Raw genomic sequence first — 20,592 nt, 5'->3', positions numbered from 1 at the left:
GCAGCCGCTGGGCCCGCAGAGCCCCACAGGGCTCTGCCGTCCCCAAACCACCCCCTTCAGCTGCCAGAGGCACCCCACGAGGCCGGGGCTCGGCGTTTTGGGGCCGCCCTCGTCCCGAGGCGAGCCCCCGGTCCCCGCAGCGCTGCGTTACCTTGTGCGGGGCGCGGAGCAGGCGGTGCACGCCGGGCAGCTGGGTGCCGAGCGGGATGTCCTGGCGGAAGGTGTAGAGGGGCGGCCGGGTGGGCTCGGGGAAGTTGGTGCTGTTGAAGGGGTCGGTGTCGTCCAGGAACTGCACCCGGCAGAGCAGCGTGGCCATGGCGCGGCCGCGCTCCGGCGGCTGGGCGCTGCGTGCCCGGCTCCCCGCCCGCCTCACAGCCGCCGCCGCGCCCCGGGGAGGCGGCCCATGGCCCCTTCCCCGCCGGGAGACGGAGTGCGGGAGCGCTCCCGGCCGGCGGAGGAGGAGAAGGAGGAGAAGAAGGAGGAGGAGGAGGAGGAGCCGCGGGCAGAGCGGGGGCGGCGGCAGCAGCTCCCCCGTGCCCGGCCGCAGCACGCCGAGCGGGCAGCGGGGCTGCCGCGGGCAGCGCAGGGCGGCGAGCTCCCCCCCGCGGCCGCCGCCTCAAGGATCGCGGCCGGCCCCTTCCTCGTCCTCCTCCTCGCCCTCCTCCTCGCCCTCCTTCGCCGCCAGGAATCCCCCCGGGCCGAGGGGGAAAGGGGAAGGGGGGCCTCCTGGCTCGCCCCCCCCCCCCGAGAGGGGCTGCAAATGGCCGGGAGGGACGGGGGGAGCTGGTGGCCAGGTCATCCCAGTCGGCTGTGGGGTGCTGATCCGGGTCAAGAGGGGAAAATGGCAATAATGCCTTCTTTGCCACCGAATAACGGAACCGGCTTGCAGCCTGGGTCTCAAGTGTGTCGGGTGTTTTTCTCCGGATGTATACAAAACCCCTCCTAATTATTGCAGTCGTATATATCGGGGGGTTATTTGGCTGATCAGCCAACGCACAGCCCAGGCTGTTTCCCCCACATCCCAAAAAGACAACTCTAAAAAAAATGCTTTGTATTGTGCCCCATTTTCCATCACTCCGGCCTGTTTCTTCTCTCAGGGAAAGGACTGAGCTGAAGCACCCGGCGTGCAGCACCCAGAGCACACAGAATGGCAGCCTCCTCCTTGAGCCTGCTGCGTGTGCCCAAACAGATCTGCAACCTTGCCTGTGGTGAACATGCCCTGCTCTTCTTTCCTACAGGCACAGGCATCAGAAGGAGGGACCTGAAGCAAGCTGCAGGCTCAGCAAGGAGGATCTCACTGTACCAGAGGACTGGCTGCGTTTCCACGCACCGAGCATGGGCCTGATGTCTGTCAGCACTCCTGGGTACGCTGAGCTTTATGGCCGTGATTCACCACTGCCTGCCTTTTCATCCTATGTGGAGGGGGCTGCAGGACGGGAACTGTACTGCTGTGAGAAATGGGGGGATTTGTCACAGAAATGAAGCGTCTTGAGCAAGAAAGCATGACCTCTAGATCATAATATACGGATGAAGCAACTGTTTCCTGCCCAAAATGATTACTGGGTTGGGAATGTTTGTCAGCCCTGGGACGAAAGGGGATTTCTGCCTGCACACAGTCTGACCCACTGGTTCTGATATTCTCAGGAGTGACTTGTCATGATTTGTTTTTGCCTACAGTTATGCATATTTTCAGGAAAGAGCACACAGATGACTAAAATCAACAAATATTTGAAACTCAGAACCTACTTTGCTGTTTCAGAACTTTCACAGCCAATGTGTTACACACTTCTTTTTCTAATTCTTCCTCAGCTTGGACAAGAAAAAGGGCATAAGGGTTGTCTCAGCCCATTTCTCATTATCGCCTCTCTGTTTTGACCCTCATGCACCATCAAAAGCTACATTCAGTGAAGTCTTGGTTTTGAGTTTTGTACCCCAGCAATCTAAAACTCCAATTTTAAAAAATATACTTTTGCATCTGCTTCAGTACTGTATATTTAGATTCTAGATAAAACAGTATTGATGCAAATCTGTCTATTTATATTGTATATTTCTGTCCCAATGTAACCAGTATATTTTGTTTTTGTTAATCATAATTTACTCAAGTGCCACTTATATTAAACTTTCATTTTCATAAAACAGGTCAGTACATTTGCTGCTAATCAGTGATCAAAACTGGGTGATGTAAGATTGGCATTCATTGGATTAATCCTGACTTTTACTGAATTAATATGTGGCACTTAGCTTGTTACAGAAGCATTAATACTTGGAGGACAATTTTAGATAAATCATAGAAGCCAAGTTTTTATATAGTTCCTTTGCGACATCATCAGCTATCTTTCCTCCAATACCAGAAAACAAAAGCAAAGGATGAGTACAATCCTTGTAGCCAATAGAAATCGGATGGTTCAACATCAAAACAGCTAGCCACAGACTATAAATCACATAAGGAAGAATTAGACATTGTGTGTCATGATCTTCAGTTGTATTTCCAGATACAAAGTGGCCAGTGGAGATGCTTCATATGACCAGACTGCTGGAAAAGAAAATAGAGAATGCAAACATGAAAGGATCCTGAATTGGCCAGAGCTTTGAGTCACATCTACTTATACTTTTTCCTTATTGTAAATGTCCCCAAAACACTACAGACCTTCGAATTCCAGAAGCTAGGTTTTGTTAGAATTTCAATTAATACAGAGGAAACACAAAACAGAATAGCATTACAAGGTCTGTGTGTGTACATGCCTGTAGCAGGAGAGATACATCAAAAAAGTTCCACTTTTGAATGATTTCCCACCTTTCTGGATATTCTTCATAAGCCAGCTTTCCTCCTTGCTGTCCATCTGCAGTCTTTTGAATGAACATAGATGGCTTTTCAAAGAACTTAGCACACAGTAAAATGCAACCAAACAGTCAGATACTGTCTGTCTGTCAGTCAGTGGTATGCAGCATGAGGCAAGACAGGCATTGCATCTGGAAAGACAATTAGGGACATGACAGGAACAGTGTGTGTGGTTGTCTCACTGCATTTCTCTTCACAGAAGATAAGGCCTTCTCAGAGGGCAAGATTGTTTTTCTTGGTCACGCTGAACAAAATCATCTGGGGCATTCAGAACCTCTGGGGAAGCCTCAGCAAAGTCAAGGCTGCGGTCCCTATGCCTTTGGAGGTATCATGGAAGAGTGAGTCCCTTTTTTGAGGCAGGCAACCAAGGCAAACTCTATTAATTGCTGACCTTGGGGTCCCCGAGTCCATCTCACAAGCACTTTCCAAAAAAATAAAGGTTGTGTATGATCAAATAAAGTTCACAGTTCTAAGCTCCCAAGTTCTTATTACAAAAACATAAGAGGGAAATCCTTCATGCACACACATTCTTTTAGGAATGAAACATAACTTAGGAGTTTTCATTCATGGCTGATTTATTCTTCTTAACTCATCCCATTATTGGCATTTCTTACAAATACATTGTTGAATGAGTTAAAATGGTGTGTCAAGCTTAACTTTGAATTTCATTATTGTTGAAACCTGAATGTTAAAATAACACTTTTTTTGTCTTTAATTTCCTCTTTTTTATTAAAAAATAAAAAAATATATGTCTGATGGAAAGTTATTGAAAGCGTGTTCTGTAACCCAAGGACCACCCAGAAACAACGTAAATAGGTTTTTAAGCAGTTGGTTTTTTTTTTAAAGATGCTAGGTATCTGAGCAATTGGAGTAGCTCCACAGGAATGTTAGTTTCTCCGGTATATCATCATGTCAATACAGATCTAAAATGCACAATTGTGAAATTATAACATGAGCATGTGAAACAACTGTTTCTTCAGCTTCTTATTCTCTTTCTGTTGGACAAATGGAACTGCTCTCCAAATTTCATTTTTCAACTTCAAGCCGACTTTAGTTGTGGGAGAACAAAAGTAATTTTAGCTTCCATGATTTGTTCACTTAACATTAATAAAGCTGAAAAAAGCAGTCTATTTGGTAATGGTAATCAAAATGGGCTTGTAAACCACTGGAATTAAAGTGTGCTAATGAAAGTGCTGACAGATCCTTTACTGTAGTGATGGGAACAGTATTTCTGCCTTATCCGCACTATAATCTATAAATAAAACTCAGTTCTCTTAGTGAAGTGTGGAAATGATTTATTGTCATTGTTAAAGTGGACAGGCAAATAACATAACACACTTTTCAAAATATGGAGTGTAAGTGAAATCTAGTCTGTCACAAGACCAAGAATAATACTGTGGATTTCAGTCTCCTTCATCCACAGATCTCAAAGCACTTTGTTATCATTAAAGTTTGCCTGCTTATTCTCACCCTACAGATGGGGAAACTGAGGAGTGGTAGTTCAGGGATACAATACTAATATGATTTTATTTTTTTGACAGAAGGTGGTTTTCTGCTGGTTGCAATGGGTTTCATATGACTGAATCACAGAAAATGTCTTCTGCGGGGAATAATAAAGGCAACTAACAGAAAACTTCTTATTTGGGAGGTAAGGACTTATAATGGTGCAGAAGTTTGTCAGTGGTCTGAATCAAGCTTTAATTGCCGCATAACACATACAAAATCAGTTGATTGTTACTGAAAATTGTTCTCATGTCATGGCAGGCTGATAATGTAAAGGAAGCAATAGTCTATATTACTAAAAATGGCTAATACTGTATATTTGTGGTGAAGATGAATTCAAGGTGTACATTTCCAAAATCACTAGGTCATAGATATCTGGATATCCTGCACAAACTGGGAAAAACCAACTGCTATCTTTTTCCATGGATCATGCTGTCGCAGGATGTTGGAACCCGTTGGATGTTCTGACAGTGATGCCATGGAGTTCCCTGTCTCCTGTGCAAGTTCTTCCCCTTAGGTAGCCAGTTCTGGAAGATATTGCCACTGATGAAAGGGTGGAAAAATAAGGTTTGTGTGATGGGCACATTGCACAATGCCATTTAGTACAGCACACTTGCAGTCTCTCACAGGACTCCTGCCTCCTTGAGCCCATAGGCAAGGGGGTTTAATTCATATGCACAGACATTTTATTTCACTTTCACTGTTTCATGCTCAAGGCCTTCTCCTGCTGCATGCTACTTAAACCCTGTTCTGTTGACAGAGCTAATTTCCTCAAGAGATTTCCTCCAGTGCTCAGGACTATAACAGATGAATGCTTCACAACTATTTATTAATACATATTCACAGCACTCCTCTGCAGGGTGGAAGTAATTTTACCCCCATTTTATGGATGGAGTGTTACCAGACAAAATGGAGACTAAGTCAAAAGTAACCACCACTGCTGTCTGCCCAAGTCCAGGTTGCCTGCGACTGGAGTTCAAAACCTTTACGAACACTGCACATTAAAAGTGCAGCTGCCAGCAACTTCAGCTAAGGCTGGATGGATGTTCTGCAGATAACACCAGCCTGTGAAGAAAAGAAGGAAATGCATGCATCGAGACTCTGAAAAAGTCATTGTAACTGATTTTATCATTGCACTCGTAGTTTTCTATAGGGGCATTTACAGGGCTTACTTATGAGGTCCTCTTCCCTGATTCTTCAAGTCACTGGATTCCTTCACTTGTTAGCTCCTCAAAAAATGAGGGGGTGGGTGAGCTTAGAGAAACTGCCCTCCTCTGCTAGTCAGTCCTGATTCTTTCTCAGAAAGAAAAGGCATGTGACATATGAAGTTGTAAAGTAAAATTTATTCTGAAAATAATTGATTTTGCATCCATTAAAGCATGTATATGTGTTCACAGCCATTTTCTCTGACTGTAAAGGGAATGACTCCTGCTGTTTACTCATTAACCTCAAACCAAGGACTGTCTATGCTTCATCAAGTTCCAGTTAATTGTAACTGCTCAAGCTCTCAAGCTTGTGGATGTCAGTGAGGCCACAAAGGTGGCTAAGGTATCTTAAGGACATAGATGAGACACAATGGGAACAAACAAGCATCCCTTAAGACCTATTTTTTACCATTTGTAGTGCTACAAAGCCAGAACCACATGGGATTTTTGAATGACGGATGATTCTCCAGAGCTGGCTATTAAAATCACAGTCAACTAAAATACAGATCAAAATCCTCTTCTTTCATCACTATCATAGAATGTCTTGTGTTGGAAGGGACCTCAAAGATCACCTAGTTCCAAACCCCTTGCCATAGGCAGGGATGCCACCCACTAGATCAGGTTGCCCAGGGTCTCATCTAACCTGGTCTTGAACACCTCCAGGGATGGGCCATCCACAGCTTCTCTGGGAAACCTGTGCCAGTGCCTCACCCCCCTCTGAGTGAAGAATTTCCTCCTCACCTCTAATGTAAATCTCCCCTCTTTTAGTTTAAAACCATTCCCCATTGTCCTGTCATTGACTGAGCAAGAAGAGCACTGTGCTGTGTTCTTTATGGATTTCCTGACTGTTTTCTATTATCCTCTCTTAAAAAATAAGAAGCCAGGAGGGTTCCTCCTGACAATATGAATGTTACCACTTTCCTGTAACTGGCTGATGAGGATGAGGTTGCACGGCTTGGACAGTATGGTGAGGGTCACAGGACAGACCTCAGAATCAACAGCTCGTGCTTAGATGGAGGGACAACTGAATTAGGATGCTGAAGTGCTGGAAAGAAAACTTGCTAGGGAGCAGAGGGAAGTCTGCAGAGTGTGCTGCAACTCAGAAAGTCACTGAATTGACTGCAGAGAAAACTGGAAGCAAGGTCTGATTCTACGCTGCAAGAACATTGTTGGAAGAGTTGGCTATAAACATTTCCTCGTTTTAAGTTTACTGAAAATATACCATCATATATTCTAATACAATTTGACTTTTGGGTTGAGAAGCCATTTGATCCATTTTGACAAGTTCATTTTAGGGAAAGGTGTAGACGGAGATGGTCTTTCTTCATTTTCCATCTATTTCTGTGATGCAAGCTATACACTAAAGGGTAACAATGCAGTGATTGCAGGGGGTTGCAGAACTTGGTCTTCAGAGAATGTGAGGCAAAGGCTACTTCCAGAAGCAAGATGAGGCTATGATGGACCAGTTGTCTATCCTTGTATAGCAAATTCTGTAAGGACTCCAAAATTAATAAATAAATAAATAAATTCACTCATTTCCTGCCCAGTAATCATCTGACAACATCATTAGAACTGTTTTTTTTTGGCTCAACAATGGAAGTTGATAACTACATTTCAGTAAGATAAAGAATATCCCACTTACCAATTTTAAAAGAGCAAATGAATAAATGAATCAGCATTAAAAAAAAAAAAAAAGCTTTTGGATTTCAATATAAATTGATTTTGATTTGATTTGATTTTGATTTGGCATTGATTTTGTCAAATGTAATGGTTTGTGCCAGCATGAGATCTTACCATAAAACTCAGCTAATTGGCCTTTCTTGGAAAGTGCAAGACATTGAGACATTGACATTGACTACATTTACTGGTGTATGTGGTTTAGTGACTAATAAGGCTTACATTACTTTGCAAGGAAATGATATTTTCAGATGGAATCTGTCACTGGTCTTAACTTTCTTTAAAGAAACATGGTTCTAAGCCAAAAAGCTTGTGTTTCATACCCATTTGTCCAAAAAGTTTCTGTTATTTAAGGACTAATGAGAAGAGGAAATGGGAATAAAGGAACATACAGAAATGCTGTAGCCATTGTTACCTTTTTTTTTTCCTTTTTTTTTTTTTTCTCCAGTCTACATCAGACAAGACACAAGCGAGAAGGACATTCAAGAGCCAACAGCAGGGAGTGTGATAGCCATTTGCTAGTATATTTTTTAAGTATATTCTAATATAAGTAAGAACAGCCTTTTCTTGAGGGAAACAGCAACTGTTTTGAAACTTGAGCGTCTGAAATTTGCTTTAATTTCTATCTTACCATCAGCATTAACCTACTGAATAGGTACATGTTATCACATTTCTTTATATTTCATAACTAGAGTAGTACTGAGCTTTGTCTTGGTGACTTCCATAATATAAACTTTGGAGGAAAAAAATACCTTGCAATTTCATAATAGGTATCCACTTTGAATTGTGGATGCTCACTTAATGCAAATTGATCTAGAAAATATGAAAGTTAAAATAAACATGTTTTGAGGGAAAAGCGTTTATGGGAAAAGACAACAAATGCTCAAACACGTGCTTGATAGTTTATCTGTCTTTATGTCAACAAAATGAGCTTCTGCGGGGACTTAAAACTTGTTTTCATGGTCAGACTTCTGCATCTTATGTCAGTTAGCAGGTAATTATCATTCTACTTAAAATGTGTTTTTCCCAGTCAGCGTGTACACATACAAGCATATTCCAAGCTTTGACCAAAAATAAATATTTGTAATTTGAAGAAACAGGGGGGAGTGTTCATGTCAATTAGTATAAACATTTGAAGTGGCTTGAGATAATCCAGCATTATTTACCTTGACGTAAAAAGTCCTGTGCTGATATAAACATCCTCAATGCAAAATTACTTGTTACTAATTTTGCAAACACAATATTATAAACAATTTGGGGGGAACCGTTAAATCAGCAGAATATTAGTTTTATTCAGTAACTGATACTACCTATCCCAGAGCGGAGGGCATGAGACTACATTGTAAGAAATTGCAAGGTAATTCATGCATACAATTTCCGTGAAAATCCCTGTTTACAGATGATTTTGTATACTCCACAACAGTTCTGGTTGTAAATTTTCTTCTTTATGTACTTTCCCGAGTTCAGATGTTCTTATCAGTGTAAACATTCACTCCTTTCTTGAGTGCCAGCATCTACTTGACCTCACCAGTGTCCCACAGCACTGAGTTCAACAGGCTAAATATGTATTTTTAAAGCATTCCTTCCATTTGGAATGCCCCTATTTTCAATTTTCTTGAAGGCTTGTATTACAAGATAACTGTATAGATCTTAATACTTATTTTTTTTCCTTTTCACAGCACTCATTGTTTTAAATAGTTCTATCAATTTATTTTTCATTTTACACTTCCTCTGTAATATGAACACATCTAATATTTTCCTCCTCTTTTCACATGGAAGTTTTACATTCCTCTGCTATTTTTTAATCCATCTCTGAACATGCTGTATTTTTGGTTTATATTTTTAGGAGAGGGCTGATGAAAATTGGACAGGGAATTGTAGGAGAAAAGAGAAACTATCTCCATAAAGCCATTGTAATATTTTCTGTATTAGTTTTTATCCCATTCTTTATGCTTCCAATTCCTATTTTTATTTATTATTTTTTTTTTGCCTTTCAGGCCCCTGGTGTACACAGAGCAGGAGTCTCATCTAACTCTTCACAGTAAAATCATGATATTTTCCTGGAATAGGCACAATAATATAAAGCCTAATAAGAAAATGTACCAGATGCATACTGATTATTCCAATGTATAGCAGATACACATTACGTATTTTAAGGTTTCTGAAGAATTTGTCAGAAAGACTAGTCTTACCTCATCTCTCTTGTGTAAACAGTATGAATGTAAATTTGATCATAAATATTTGTATGCATAAGCAAACACAACTCGTGCAGACCCCACGCTTGTGGGAACAATTAAATGTCTCTCTCAGACTGCAGGTGTCTATCTGGATTTTTGATAATTTACAAAATATTCCTGATTAGGATTCTAGGTTAAAATCTGCTTACGAGCTGAATGGGACAAGAATCCCGTTGCCTTCAGACCAGTGAGCTGGTTTCTGTTTCGCTAATTTAAAAAGTTTTCTACCTGGGTTGTAGCCTGAGTTTGTTGCTTGCATCTCAGAAAATGCCTGCTTCTCTTGCCTTGAAGGAACACGAAGGCATCCCTAGGTGCTCCAGAAGGATAGAAACCTGCTCCACTGGTTAAAGCTTGCAGGCCCAATCTCTGGACCTGTGCCACTTGACACCAGTCATTAAGGAGTTTGCCTTTTGATTTTACTTTTCAGCTTAGTCCTCTGGACTTCCACTAAGTGATAAAGAAAACAAATGAGTAGAAGCCCCACAGAGAGGTTGCTTGTCTGTCTCCTTGAACTGTTAGGTAAAGAAGGAAAGAGGCCACGCTTCTCCAGCAGTTTCCTCAAATGGATCTACAGTGCTGGATGGTTCCAACAGAGAGGCTCTTCTCCAAGAGTTCAACCACAGCCCTCACCTAGGACAGGCACTGGCACGAGGACAGACATCTTCCTCCTCACCTTGGGCAGGGATTCAGTATTAGAAAACTTTTAATGCATTCTGCGTCTAAACCTTTGACCTGTTTTTGTTGTTGTTGTTTGTTTGTTTGTTTGTTTTGTTTTTCCACTCGAGGTCTTCTATTCTAGTGAACTACATAAGATTTGAAATAAACACAGGGGAAGTGCTTGTAACACAAGTCATGCCAAAACTCAGCTCCTAACAAGGAAGAGTGATAACAAAATCTAACCCAGCTGAGCACTTCATATGCATAGAAGATCTCACTTGTGAAAGTAACATCTGATGTTTACAATACATTCATGGAATTTTTAATCCATAAAAGAACCCCTCCTGGAGAAGCTGTTTTAGTTTGTCATAATCCTAAAATTCTTCTGGATATCAACATATACAGTTTATCACTTGAACTGCTAAATCAGAAGGCACTAAAATCTGTAATGTGACATGATTTCCTCCTTTCTATTTTAGGAAGACAGAGGACACCTTCTCCTTATCATGAAACAGTATTTTACAAAATGATTTATGAACTGATTCTCAATTAATACTGCAAACGTCCTCTGATTGGAAGGATGATCTCCTTTGCATCAAAGTGCTGCCCTCTGCTTGTTATTGCTCCATTGTACAAAGGTACTTCTCAGTCTTATCTGTATGAAAAGCTTTCGGTCTGATTTTCCTCCCCTTAACTGCTGAACACTGCTGGAACAGCGCAGATAACCTGTAGATCTCTGCTGAGATAAGGAGCAGCAAGAGGAATTTTTGCTCAAGGCCTCTGTGTTCAAACAGACTCAGGCAGCTCCTACTAAACCATTTAATCAAGATTCAGAACATGACCTTGCCCTACCTCTCCTTTCAAGCCCCTGCGTAAGTCGTGTTAGGCTGCAAGTATTGAAAGTTAACGAGGCCGCAGCTAGAATAAGACATGTAGGAATATGGATGAAGCACAGATGGCAGAGGAGGACAGCAGACAGCTTTCCTGTTAGAGAGAACGATAGTGGGTCTGCAATGATGTTCAGCTGGGACCTAGATAAAGAGGGGGGAAAGTCCTGATTCCCAGAGGGATATACAAATCTGGCTTATGGACCATCTACCATTCAGCTCCTTCTCAGCTCTGCATCAGCATTAAAGGCGACTCCAACATCTCCACTCCCAGCACCGTACGCTGCTGGGGTCAGGTCATTCCTGGACTTACCCGAATGATGAAATATGGCACTTGCACAATGCACAGGTTTAATATGAATTAGTATGTTGCCAGGGAGGAAGGTACTGGATAGGCCAGGTGGTTGATAAAGGGCTGCCTGACATTCAGCAGTTCAGGCTGCAGAATCAATGACAGTCCTTTTTAGCTCTTTGAACTAGTCTGAATCTGGATATCTACTTTGATTTTAAAAATCCTTGAGATATCACAGACATCCTTCCCTTCTTTCTGTCCTCATTTTAACTTGAACTGGCTATGTACCAAAAATCAAAGCAACAGTCAAAATCTGTGAAGGACTAGTACTGCAAAAATCTGTGTATGTCTATGGTGAGGGGGAAAGGAGTGACAGGCAACAAAACAGCATACAACCCCCTAATAATACACACTTTGTTTCCTTCTCAGAAGGAGACTGGAATTCATACCTGCAACATTAACTACCATTTTGTTCTGTGGTATTCAGATTAATAGATAGTCCATCTTTTGGTTTCTAGTAGTCAGAAACAGCTTAGAATACTTTCATTGATGTGGTCATATTTGTTCCAAACCCAGGCATGACTGCAAAAAAAGCACAAACGCACTTTATTATGATTTTATTATGTAGAAAGATTGCTTTCTCTTTTTATGGCACACTCTCAGATCCATGTTCAAGGGAGATTTGCGATCAGATTCCATGACAGCAGAATTCAGCCTCAAAAGAAAAAAAAAAAACAACAACAAATAAACAGTTGTGAAACACTGCTAAGAGTTACCTTGTTACAAAGCTCAAGCAAAGCAAAGAACAGCTTGAATATTCAGGTAAAAGTAATGCAACATCAACAATAATATCAGTGTATGGGTATAAATTGTTATTTTGAAACAGGCAATTACGATTTATGACCAATAAATGATTATGCCTGCCCTATACTGTTTCTAAATCAAGGTTTAATACAGCTGATAATTCTCAAGACGGAGTCAATACATCAACTGAGTTTAAAAGTATGACAAAACTGATGCATCATGTTAAAGCAATTAGAGAATTCATTGCACTCAATTATAAAGAATGTCCTTATATCTGAGTTCACGATCAAAGAGTATTGTTGCAGTGTCTGTGCAACCACACAGCAAGCAATATATCCTAATGGACTTTATAGTTAATAAAGCATGACACAAAATGCAAATCTTTTATTAATCTGGATTAAGCAGAGAAAACAAACTTGCTTTAAACCTCGTCTTATAAACAGAAGGTCTAATCCTGAGCCTGCTTATGCATGGGTGTTAAACTAAATACATTAGAAATACTGTGTTTGTTCAGTGGTGGAGAACAAAGCAGGAGGCAGTGCGACATGATGCCAGGGAGGGGGCTGCTCTTTGCAGTGAACACGGAGCATGAAGTATGGGCCATGGGATCACACACACAATTAATAAGCCAAAACCAACAGAGGCAGGGAACATTAGGCTCATTTGTTTAATTATTCACTACAGGCAAAGTCTGTTGTTCATACGATCTCAGAATCTGGGCAGCAAGATTTTGCGCTGGATCAGCCCACATTCAGGTCTGCCTCTAGACCAAACAAGGGAGTTTCTGATCCAAGCAATGGCCACATCTAAGAACTTTGGATAAAGTAGTATTTAGCTTTTGTCTAGGAGTTATGAACTGTCTGCAAGGTATAATGGCTTAAATTGACACATACCAAAAGATCACTAAACTTTCAACAGCTGTATTATGTATCAAAAAGCAATTTTACACATAACCTCCGTGAGAAAAACAATAGTAGACTGCAAAATCAGATGCATTCAAGCACTCAGGAATTCTGCAAGAATCCCGATTACTTTGAAGAACATACACGTCACTGAAATATACCATTCCATCAACATTAAAACATTTCATACAGATGTCTCAGTGTTAACAGCAGTTTAAGTGCAGGATTTATCACACCTCATATGAACTTCAGGAAAAGACCAGGATGCTCTTTCTGATCAGAATTTGGGTGGCTGGAGAGAGTTCTGTTTTGTGAAATTCTTGCAAAGACTTGTCTTCCACCCAATATGAACAAAAATAGATGCCCAAACTTCAAAACTTGTCAGGAAATTGAGCAGCGCTCCATAAACTATCCCTACATGGCAGTATTATTTTGCACAAGGGGAAACTAAAGTATAGCTCATCTTTTGCCTGTGAAACACTGACTGATAAGTAATCAGCACTGAATTTTGCCATCTATTTTCTAATGGGAAGGTAAAATTAGCTAGTATCTCTCCAGTACTAAATGTGGGATCTAAACTGAACTGACACTTGTATGAGGAAGAGAACTGATCAGGGCTATCAGGCTTCATCTTTTCTACAAGAATGAAGAGAATAGTGATTACCTAGATGAAGCTGTTTCTAACTCAAAAGTGGAAATAGAATTATAAGGAAATTAAAAGGAAAGACTTCATACTATGTTCCTATGGACACATTTAGGCACTTAGCACATGTCTGGATGTTCACTAGTCCTGACCTCTCAGCTGGTCCATGGATTTCAGTATTTAAGTAGCTGAGTAGGAGCTTGCAGGCTGAGCACTTTTGCACATCAGACCACCTGCTGAAGTGCCTAAATATAGTCCTGGGAGCTTAACCTCGGGCTTTGACAACCTTGGCTGCTACAAACTGCTATTGCACCTCCAGCAGTTAATTGAAAAGCAGTTCAAGGATCTTGTGGGCCTGAAAACTAGCAGCAAGGCAGCCCCAGCTCTCTCTGTACAGACAAAGACAAAGCTGAATGCATCAATAAAATAATAAAGTGAGCTTTGGCAAGTGGCCGACGCATGCGGAACCACTGTGTTATAGGAGTGCTAAAGCTGGTGCCCAGCTGAAGCCTGCCCCGAACAGCTAACTCAGACTAAGCTGTACCCACTTCTTTCAGTGGCTGAATCATACTTAGGTTATCAAAGGATAATACTGTAACTGTTGTACATATCTCAAATGTAGGGACTCAGAGGATCTCCGATACTGGATACAAAAAACTTGCAATCAATGGGTCTCCAGAGACATTACATTCGTATGTATGTATAACCAGCACTGCTACTGTTTACATGAACACAGCCCTCAGATTAGCCATTTCTACAAGATCATCAGGTAGCATCGTGGCACGATGATTAGCTTGCCTCATTTTTAGAGGTGAAATAAAGATTTGGGTTCTCGGCACACTTTATGCACTTTTTGTTACGCACACAAACAGAAATACCACTGAAGTACAATCACTTCCAGGTCAAAAAACTAGTACTGTCTATGTATATATATATGTATATATGTATATATGTATATATGTATATATGTATATATGTATATATGTATATATGTATATATGTATATATGTATATATGTATATATGTATATATGTATATATGTATTTATATATGTATAAAACTAGTACTGTTGTGAAGGCTACAGGACCTGTGAAGGAGCACCCAACTGAACTCCAGGCAAGAACACAAAACAAAAAAGCAAAAGCAATTGCTATAATAAAAGCACTGCTCAGCCAGGCAATATCCCTGGGGGAACTTGCCCACAGACTACACATTCTGGACGACACTTTGCTTCAGTAGCCACGACAGCACATGTATTGAAGGCAATTTCCAGGGAGCCCTTTGAACCTTGTTTATGGCTAGTTAGCCCCAACAGCGGCCACCCGACAGTCCGCGATGCCCCCCCCGTGACTGATGCTGGGGCCACCTCATGCCATGCAGCTGGGGAAGCAGCCTCCAGCCAGGACACCAAATGCTGCCTGCAGCATAAAGCTCTAGCTGCCATGCCATGCGTTCACATACAGCTGTGTGCCCCCCATGCACATCCCCACCATGCTACTTCTCCAGATCAGTTGTAGACCAGTTGTACAGAAGTTTTCATTTTTATGCCCTGGAGATCGCCGTAACCGGAAAAATTTACTCCTCCGAGACACATGGAGCTTACAGACAGATGCAGGGCTCTCGTACAAATAACTTATTTTGCTGCTGACTTTCCAATGCTAATGTTTTTCAATGTACCTTACACTTAAAAGGAAAAGATGAGGATCATGCAGAGTCAGCCTGTGGCACTGTTTCTGTTGCCTGATAGATTTGAATATGGCTAGAATAGAGGGTTTGGTTCTATTTTACCTCCAGTTAATTGATCACCAATTAACTTCAGTTAACTGAATTCAACACTAAGTGCTGGTCTAGACATGCCACAAATGTTTGCTCCAGGACATTCTGAAGAAGAACCACAAGTATTTGAGCCCTGGAAGAAAAATTTGTGGAATATCCCAGCTAGCATTTGCAATTGTTCTATTAGGTCAAGTCAGTATTGCAAGTAATTATTGTGGAGTAGAGTACTGGAAGTGTTAGCACTGACATTACCTAATAAATTTGGTGTTCCAGATTGCCACCGCCAGAGAATTAATCCTTCCATGTCACTTGGCATTAGTCAGCAAGGTATACCTTGACAGCAGTGAATTCTCACGTAAGGTTATAATAAATATGAACACGTTTGGGATAAAATAAACTTCGCTACACAAGTGTTAGCAACTTTCTTGTTTGTAATTTCTACATGTTACTTAAAATACTAACAATGTATTTACATTACATCGCTGCTTAGGTATGTTAATTAACTGAAGCTTAACAGTCATAAACCGCCAGGAATGTAACGAAGAAAACTAGTATTTGCTTTACTACCTTTTTCCATACTTTAAAATATTGATGTAAGCTCAATTTTTACATTCTTCTGCTTTTTCTGTCTTTTAAGTCTCCCCCTTTGTCTTCTTAAACCTTTGTTCTTCACGGGTGGGAGCAAGCAGCTCCACATCCCAACCTGTTCCAATTAAAGTAATGCAAAAAACAACACTGTAATATTTTCTTTGACTGACATCTTCCAGAAATAATTGTTACGATCAAATGATAAGCCAATTCCTGCCCCATGCATAGTACATTTATGTCCTGAACCACAGCCTCACACGGCTCTGCTGCCAGCCAAGTAGCATATCTCATGCTATTTGCATTTTGCACCCAACTTTTTATACTCTGGCACTCCATAGGCAAAGCTCTCAGTTTAGCCCAGCGCCAGTCCGTGAAACACTATGCCTCATGTTTTGTGAGAAAGCAGTGGCAGATGTCTGGTATTTGGCAGTGCCACAGACCTGTAAATCACGGAGTCACATGAAGGAGGAGGAATTAGCATTATATTGCTGTCTAGGGAATGAGCCTTTCAGAGTCCCCTTTGAGCACAGGGCACAGAATCACAACAGCAACTACAGCCAAGGGTCACAGCACCTCCCCTCTAAAATCCCCTGAAACATCCATAGGGTGGAAGCCAGTTGTGTGAGCCTCATGCTCAGAGCATATGGGCTCAGAAAGAGAGGCTGCTGGAGACCTTGCCTCACATCCAGGCTGACCTGTGACAGACCAGTACACGTGTTGGGAACCCACCTACGGTACCAGGTTCCTGAACTCATCTGTCTCACTCCTATGAACAGGAGAAACACTCAGAAAGATCCTTGTACTCACAACCCCAGTTGTAAGTCAGATGTGTAGGAAAGGGACTACAGCATATGCAAAAATCGCATGATCTAAAGTGAGGGCAAAGCCACCCGACACTAAGAGCAAGCTAAAAATTGAGGATGGCCACAAGACAGACAAACGTCTCACCAACAAGACAGCCCCACAGCACCTAAGCAGGTTAGGGTGAAGGACAGGATAGACACAGGCTTCACCAGCACCTCACTGAGCACCAAAAAGTGAAATAACGGCATGGCAATCAAGCAGCAGTTTGTGAAAAGCAGACAACAGCACTAAGAAAAGGCATACCCACAGCTCAGAGAAAAGGAAAGAGCCCCCTAGACTGAGCTTAGTGCTCCTGGGCCCTTTGGTAGAGCAGGGGACGTGCAGGTGAGCATGGTCAGGGCCATCAAGGCCTATCAGTGCACTTGGAGCCCTGACCACAGGCTCCCCTCCCACCTGAGTGTGTCCCCTGCCTTACAGAGCTGTGGGGCTGGAGGAAGACTTGTCAGATACTTTGAATAAAGCATGGGCGGTGTTGCCTTGGGCTCAAGGGTGCTGTTCAGGTCAGTAGCCCTAACAACTACTGAGGTAACTGAGCTTCTCCTGAACTCAGTGATAACAATGTCTCAGTGCTCGGGCTGCCTCTGCCCAAGATGTGGGTGTATGTGGGCTGGGATGGTGATCCGAGTGATGAGGCTTCAGCATAGAAAACACGAAAAAGTGGATCAATCTGTAGTGATTGTAGTGCCCAAGGCAGTTGGATACTGGGTTGACTTAGTCAATGGTAGGAAAAGGTCCCATATAATAATGGCCTGCTTTGGTAGATAGCTGAATAGTCTAGCGGTGTTTTCTGGAAAGCCAAACCTGGTTTCCTTTGGTGAAAGCTTGTTGGGAGTGTGTGTCTGCTTACCTTTCACAGATATTTCTGGCTTTATTTAGCTGGGTTACAAGAAGAGTACTGACCTGGTAGAGCTGGGCAAGCTGGCTACGGGCATGTGTGAAGGGGTTGGATGGGTTCAAGGGTGGAAACAAATTAATAAAGGATGGTACCTGGGGCACTGATACATGAATGTTATTGCTGTAGGCAAAACTGCCTGTAGGGGGAAAATAACCTGGCTATGTTGGAGAAAGCTAGTGTGTTGCTGGAGGTCTTGTTTCAGGGTTTCATTTGCTTTGTTTGCTTGGTGGTTTGGGGATTGTGCAGTGAGGACAGATGGGTTTACAATCGGAAGAGACCCGTGTGGTCCTTCCAGAATCTGATTTTGGCCTTGTATCCTCCAGTCCTTAATAATGGGGCAGTTAGTGCCTATTAGGGTATTTGGGGTCCTGGCAAGATTCTGGGCTTCCCAGAGTAAAATGATGGTTATGAAGGGAAGATAAATTGTCATGCCATTTACTTTGTCCACATCAGGTTAACTTTTTGATAGCCTTTCCACCGTATCAGAGAGGGAGCTGCAAAAGCCTTCACAAAGTTTTGCTTGAGAACATTTGCTGCCAAGTATTGTCAATGATATTAGCTGCTTTTCATTGAAATTAACTATTTTAGAAAGTGAAAAAGGACTTTGTACCTTTGGAGGTCACTTGTAACTTTCATTCCTGTGCAGTGTGTGAGTTTATCTGGTTACCGTGCTTCTTGGAGGCATCACGTTCACATAAATACATTTACTCCTCTTATTTTCTGTGTAACTTCTTTAGCCTGTTCTGTCAGAATGCAGCCTCTCGTTCTTTTCTCTGAGTCTTAGTTTCCTCAGTTTTGATTTCACTTTTAAAATGGTAAACTAGAGCCTCAGATGGGCCCACCTCATTATGAATCAGCTGATAGAGGGGAGAATAACAACAACAAAAAACAAAGTTATGAAATATCTTCTCTCCAGATCATGTTGTTAAGCTTTTCGCACTTATTTTCACAGTAATGCCTAGAGATTAAAGAGAATGGGGTCCCATTGGTGTAAGGCTTTATCCAAATATGTATTAAAGAGTGCATACACAGAAGTGATTATAATGCAATGGCTAAAGTGGACACAAAATAGAAAATAAACTATTTAGGAAGTAGGCATTCTTCTCAGGGCCCAGCAAACATGGCAATTCATCATTCAAAGAGGGTACCAGGAGTCTGTTATGCCATCTCTACTGAGTTTCTACTGAATTCTACTGAAACCTCCTAGTAGTTATCTCTATGAGTAACTACTGTGCAATGCAGTGTTCTAGCTACACACAAGACCTACCAAGTAACTTCCTTATTTAAATTGCTAGTGCATCTGCCCTCCAGACATATGGGTTTATTTGTTTAATTATTGTAATCTGGATATTTATTTGAAGATTTAGGTGCTCCAAAAGTTTGAACTCCAAATGTGGAAGGTACAGATTTCTTAACCTAGTGAAAACAGGTGTACAACCTCAAAGCTTTGTTTCATACATGTCACTTCAGACCAATGAACTGTGCAGAGTAGCACTGGATGTCAGAAAGCTGTAATAAATTCTTTTTTAGATAAGCACCATTATTTTCTAGTGCATGTTTTAACGATTTAAATCATTTATTCAGCTCCTGCACTGGGAGGAAAGAAAACCAGATAGACTTTATTGTGCTGAAGGTGAATGATTTCTTTGCTGGGCCTACACTGCCACCTACAGTACCAAGTTTGCAGCTGGAAATTATGTGTAACAAAAATATAGCCATAACTATGAAGAAATCGTAATTTTATTTTTTAAAGGGCATAATGGACAAATACACAGAATTGAAATTTGAGAGCCTTTAAAAATCAAGGTGCCTCTTATTTTCCTTTAAAATACTGCTGATAAATTAATGAATAATCAAAAAGAGTAAACAAATTGATAACGACAGTACATAATTTAGTAAAAGGATATCTCATATTTTATGAAGCTTTAGGTGGGCTATATATGGACATGTATGTGAAAAGGCATCATGAATGGCAAATATTTATTGCAATTATGTTTAAGTTTTGCTCCCAAAACTCCTTAAGACTTAGGGAAATGCACACTTTATTTGTATTAGTTTAAAAAAGTCAATATGTAAACATACCTTGATTATTCATCACTGAAATGAATCATAGAATAGCTTGGGTTGGAAGGGACCCTAAAGACCATCTCACTCCACCCCCCTGCCATGGGCAGGGACACCTCCCACCAGACCAGGTTGCCCAAAGCCCCATCCAGCCTGGCCTTGAGCACTTCCAGGGATGGGGCATCCATAACTCCGCTGGGCAGCCTGTGCCAGTGCCTCACTGCCCTCATAGTAACAAATTTCTTCCTTATATCTAATCTAAAACTACTCTTTTAGTTTAAAATTGTTACTCCTTGTCCTAAATGGATGAAGACACCTTTCTTCCTAAACAGTTAAATGGGTTCTGCACTTTTTCAACAGATTCCATAGTTGCTCACTTCTTCATATGGATAAACCAGCATCCTTATTTCCATGCACCTGAAGTCTGAAGAAACTGTAGCCTATCACAGATCCAGGCTTTAGAGCTCACTTTACAATAGTTACACATTAATCTTAGAAACACCTCAAAAGCATAATTTAAACTTTAACAGAGTACCGCATGCAGTCATGAAAATCATATGCAGATGTAAGTTGATCTTTCAGGAACTCAAAAGAACAAGCAACCTCCAATGGAAAAGAAAAAAGGCAGCTGGTGGTAGTTCTGGCATCTTCTTAGAGTGGTACCTTGTGACCATCATATTTCTGGTTTGGACTGCAAAGCTAAGGTGTGTCTTTGAAAAACATATGTTAATGAGCATTAACATAGCCCAAGCATTCCTT

At 41.5% G+C, this 20,592-nt stretch overlaps 2 protein-coding genes across 10 annotated transcripts in view; one reads left to right on the top strand and one right to left on the bottom strand.

The window, feature by feature from the left end:
* The window catches only part of FHOD3 (formin homology 2 domain containing 3), a 415,825-nt gene extending 415,373 nt beyond the window's left edge, over positions 1-452 (bottom strand). For all 9 annotated transcript variants that reach the window (XM_080583589.1, XM_080583581.1, XM_080583582.1 and 6 more), the window contains exon 1: positions 152-452. In XM_080583589.1, coding sequence (XP_080439715.1) covers positions 152-316 — 165 coding nt within the window. In that variant the 5' untranslated portion in view covers positions 317-452. The remainder of the gene's footprint in view (positions 1-151) is intronic.
* LOC308191284 (uncharacterized protein) lies at positions 404-4,233 on the top strand (the record flags this gene model as incomplete). Its single annotated transcript, XM_080583595.1, has 2 exons — positions 404-901; positions 1,239-4,233. 2 exons carry the CDS (start codon positions 404-406, stop codon positions 1,263-1,265), a joined length of 525 nt encoding a protein of 174 aa, XP_080439721.1. The 3' UTR covers positions 1,266-4,233.
* Positions 4,234-20,592: the final 16,359 nt, after the last annotated feature.

Source organism: Anser brachyrhynchus, assembly GCF_964034855.1.
Source record: "Anser brachyrhynchus genome assembly, chromosome: 2".
In the NCBI taxonomy this organism is placed as follows: domain Eukaryota; kingdom Metazoa; phylum Chordata; class Aves; order Anseriformes; family Anatidae; genus Anser; species Anser brachyrhynchus.
The sequence above is the reverse complement of the archived record's forward strand: the minus strand, read 5'-3'. Positions and strand labels throughout refer to the sequence as shown.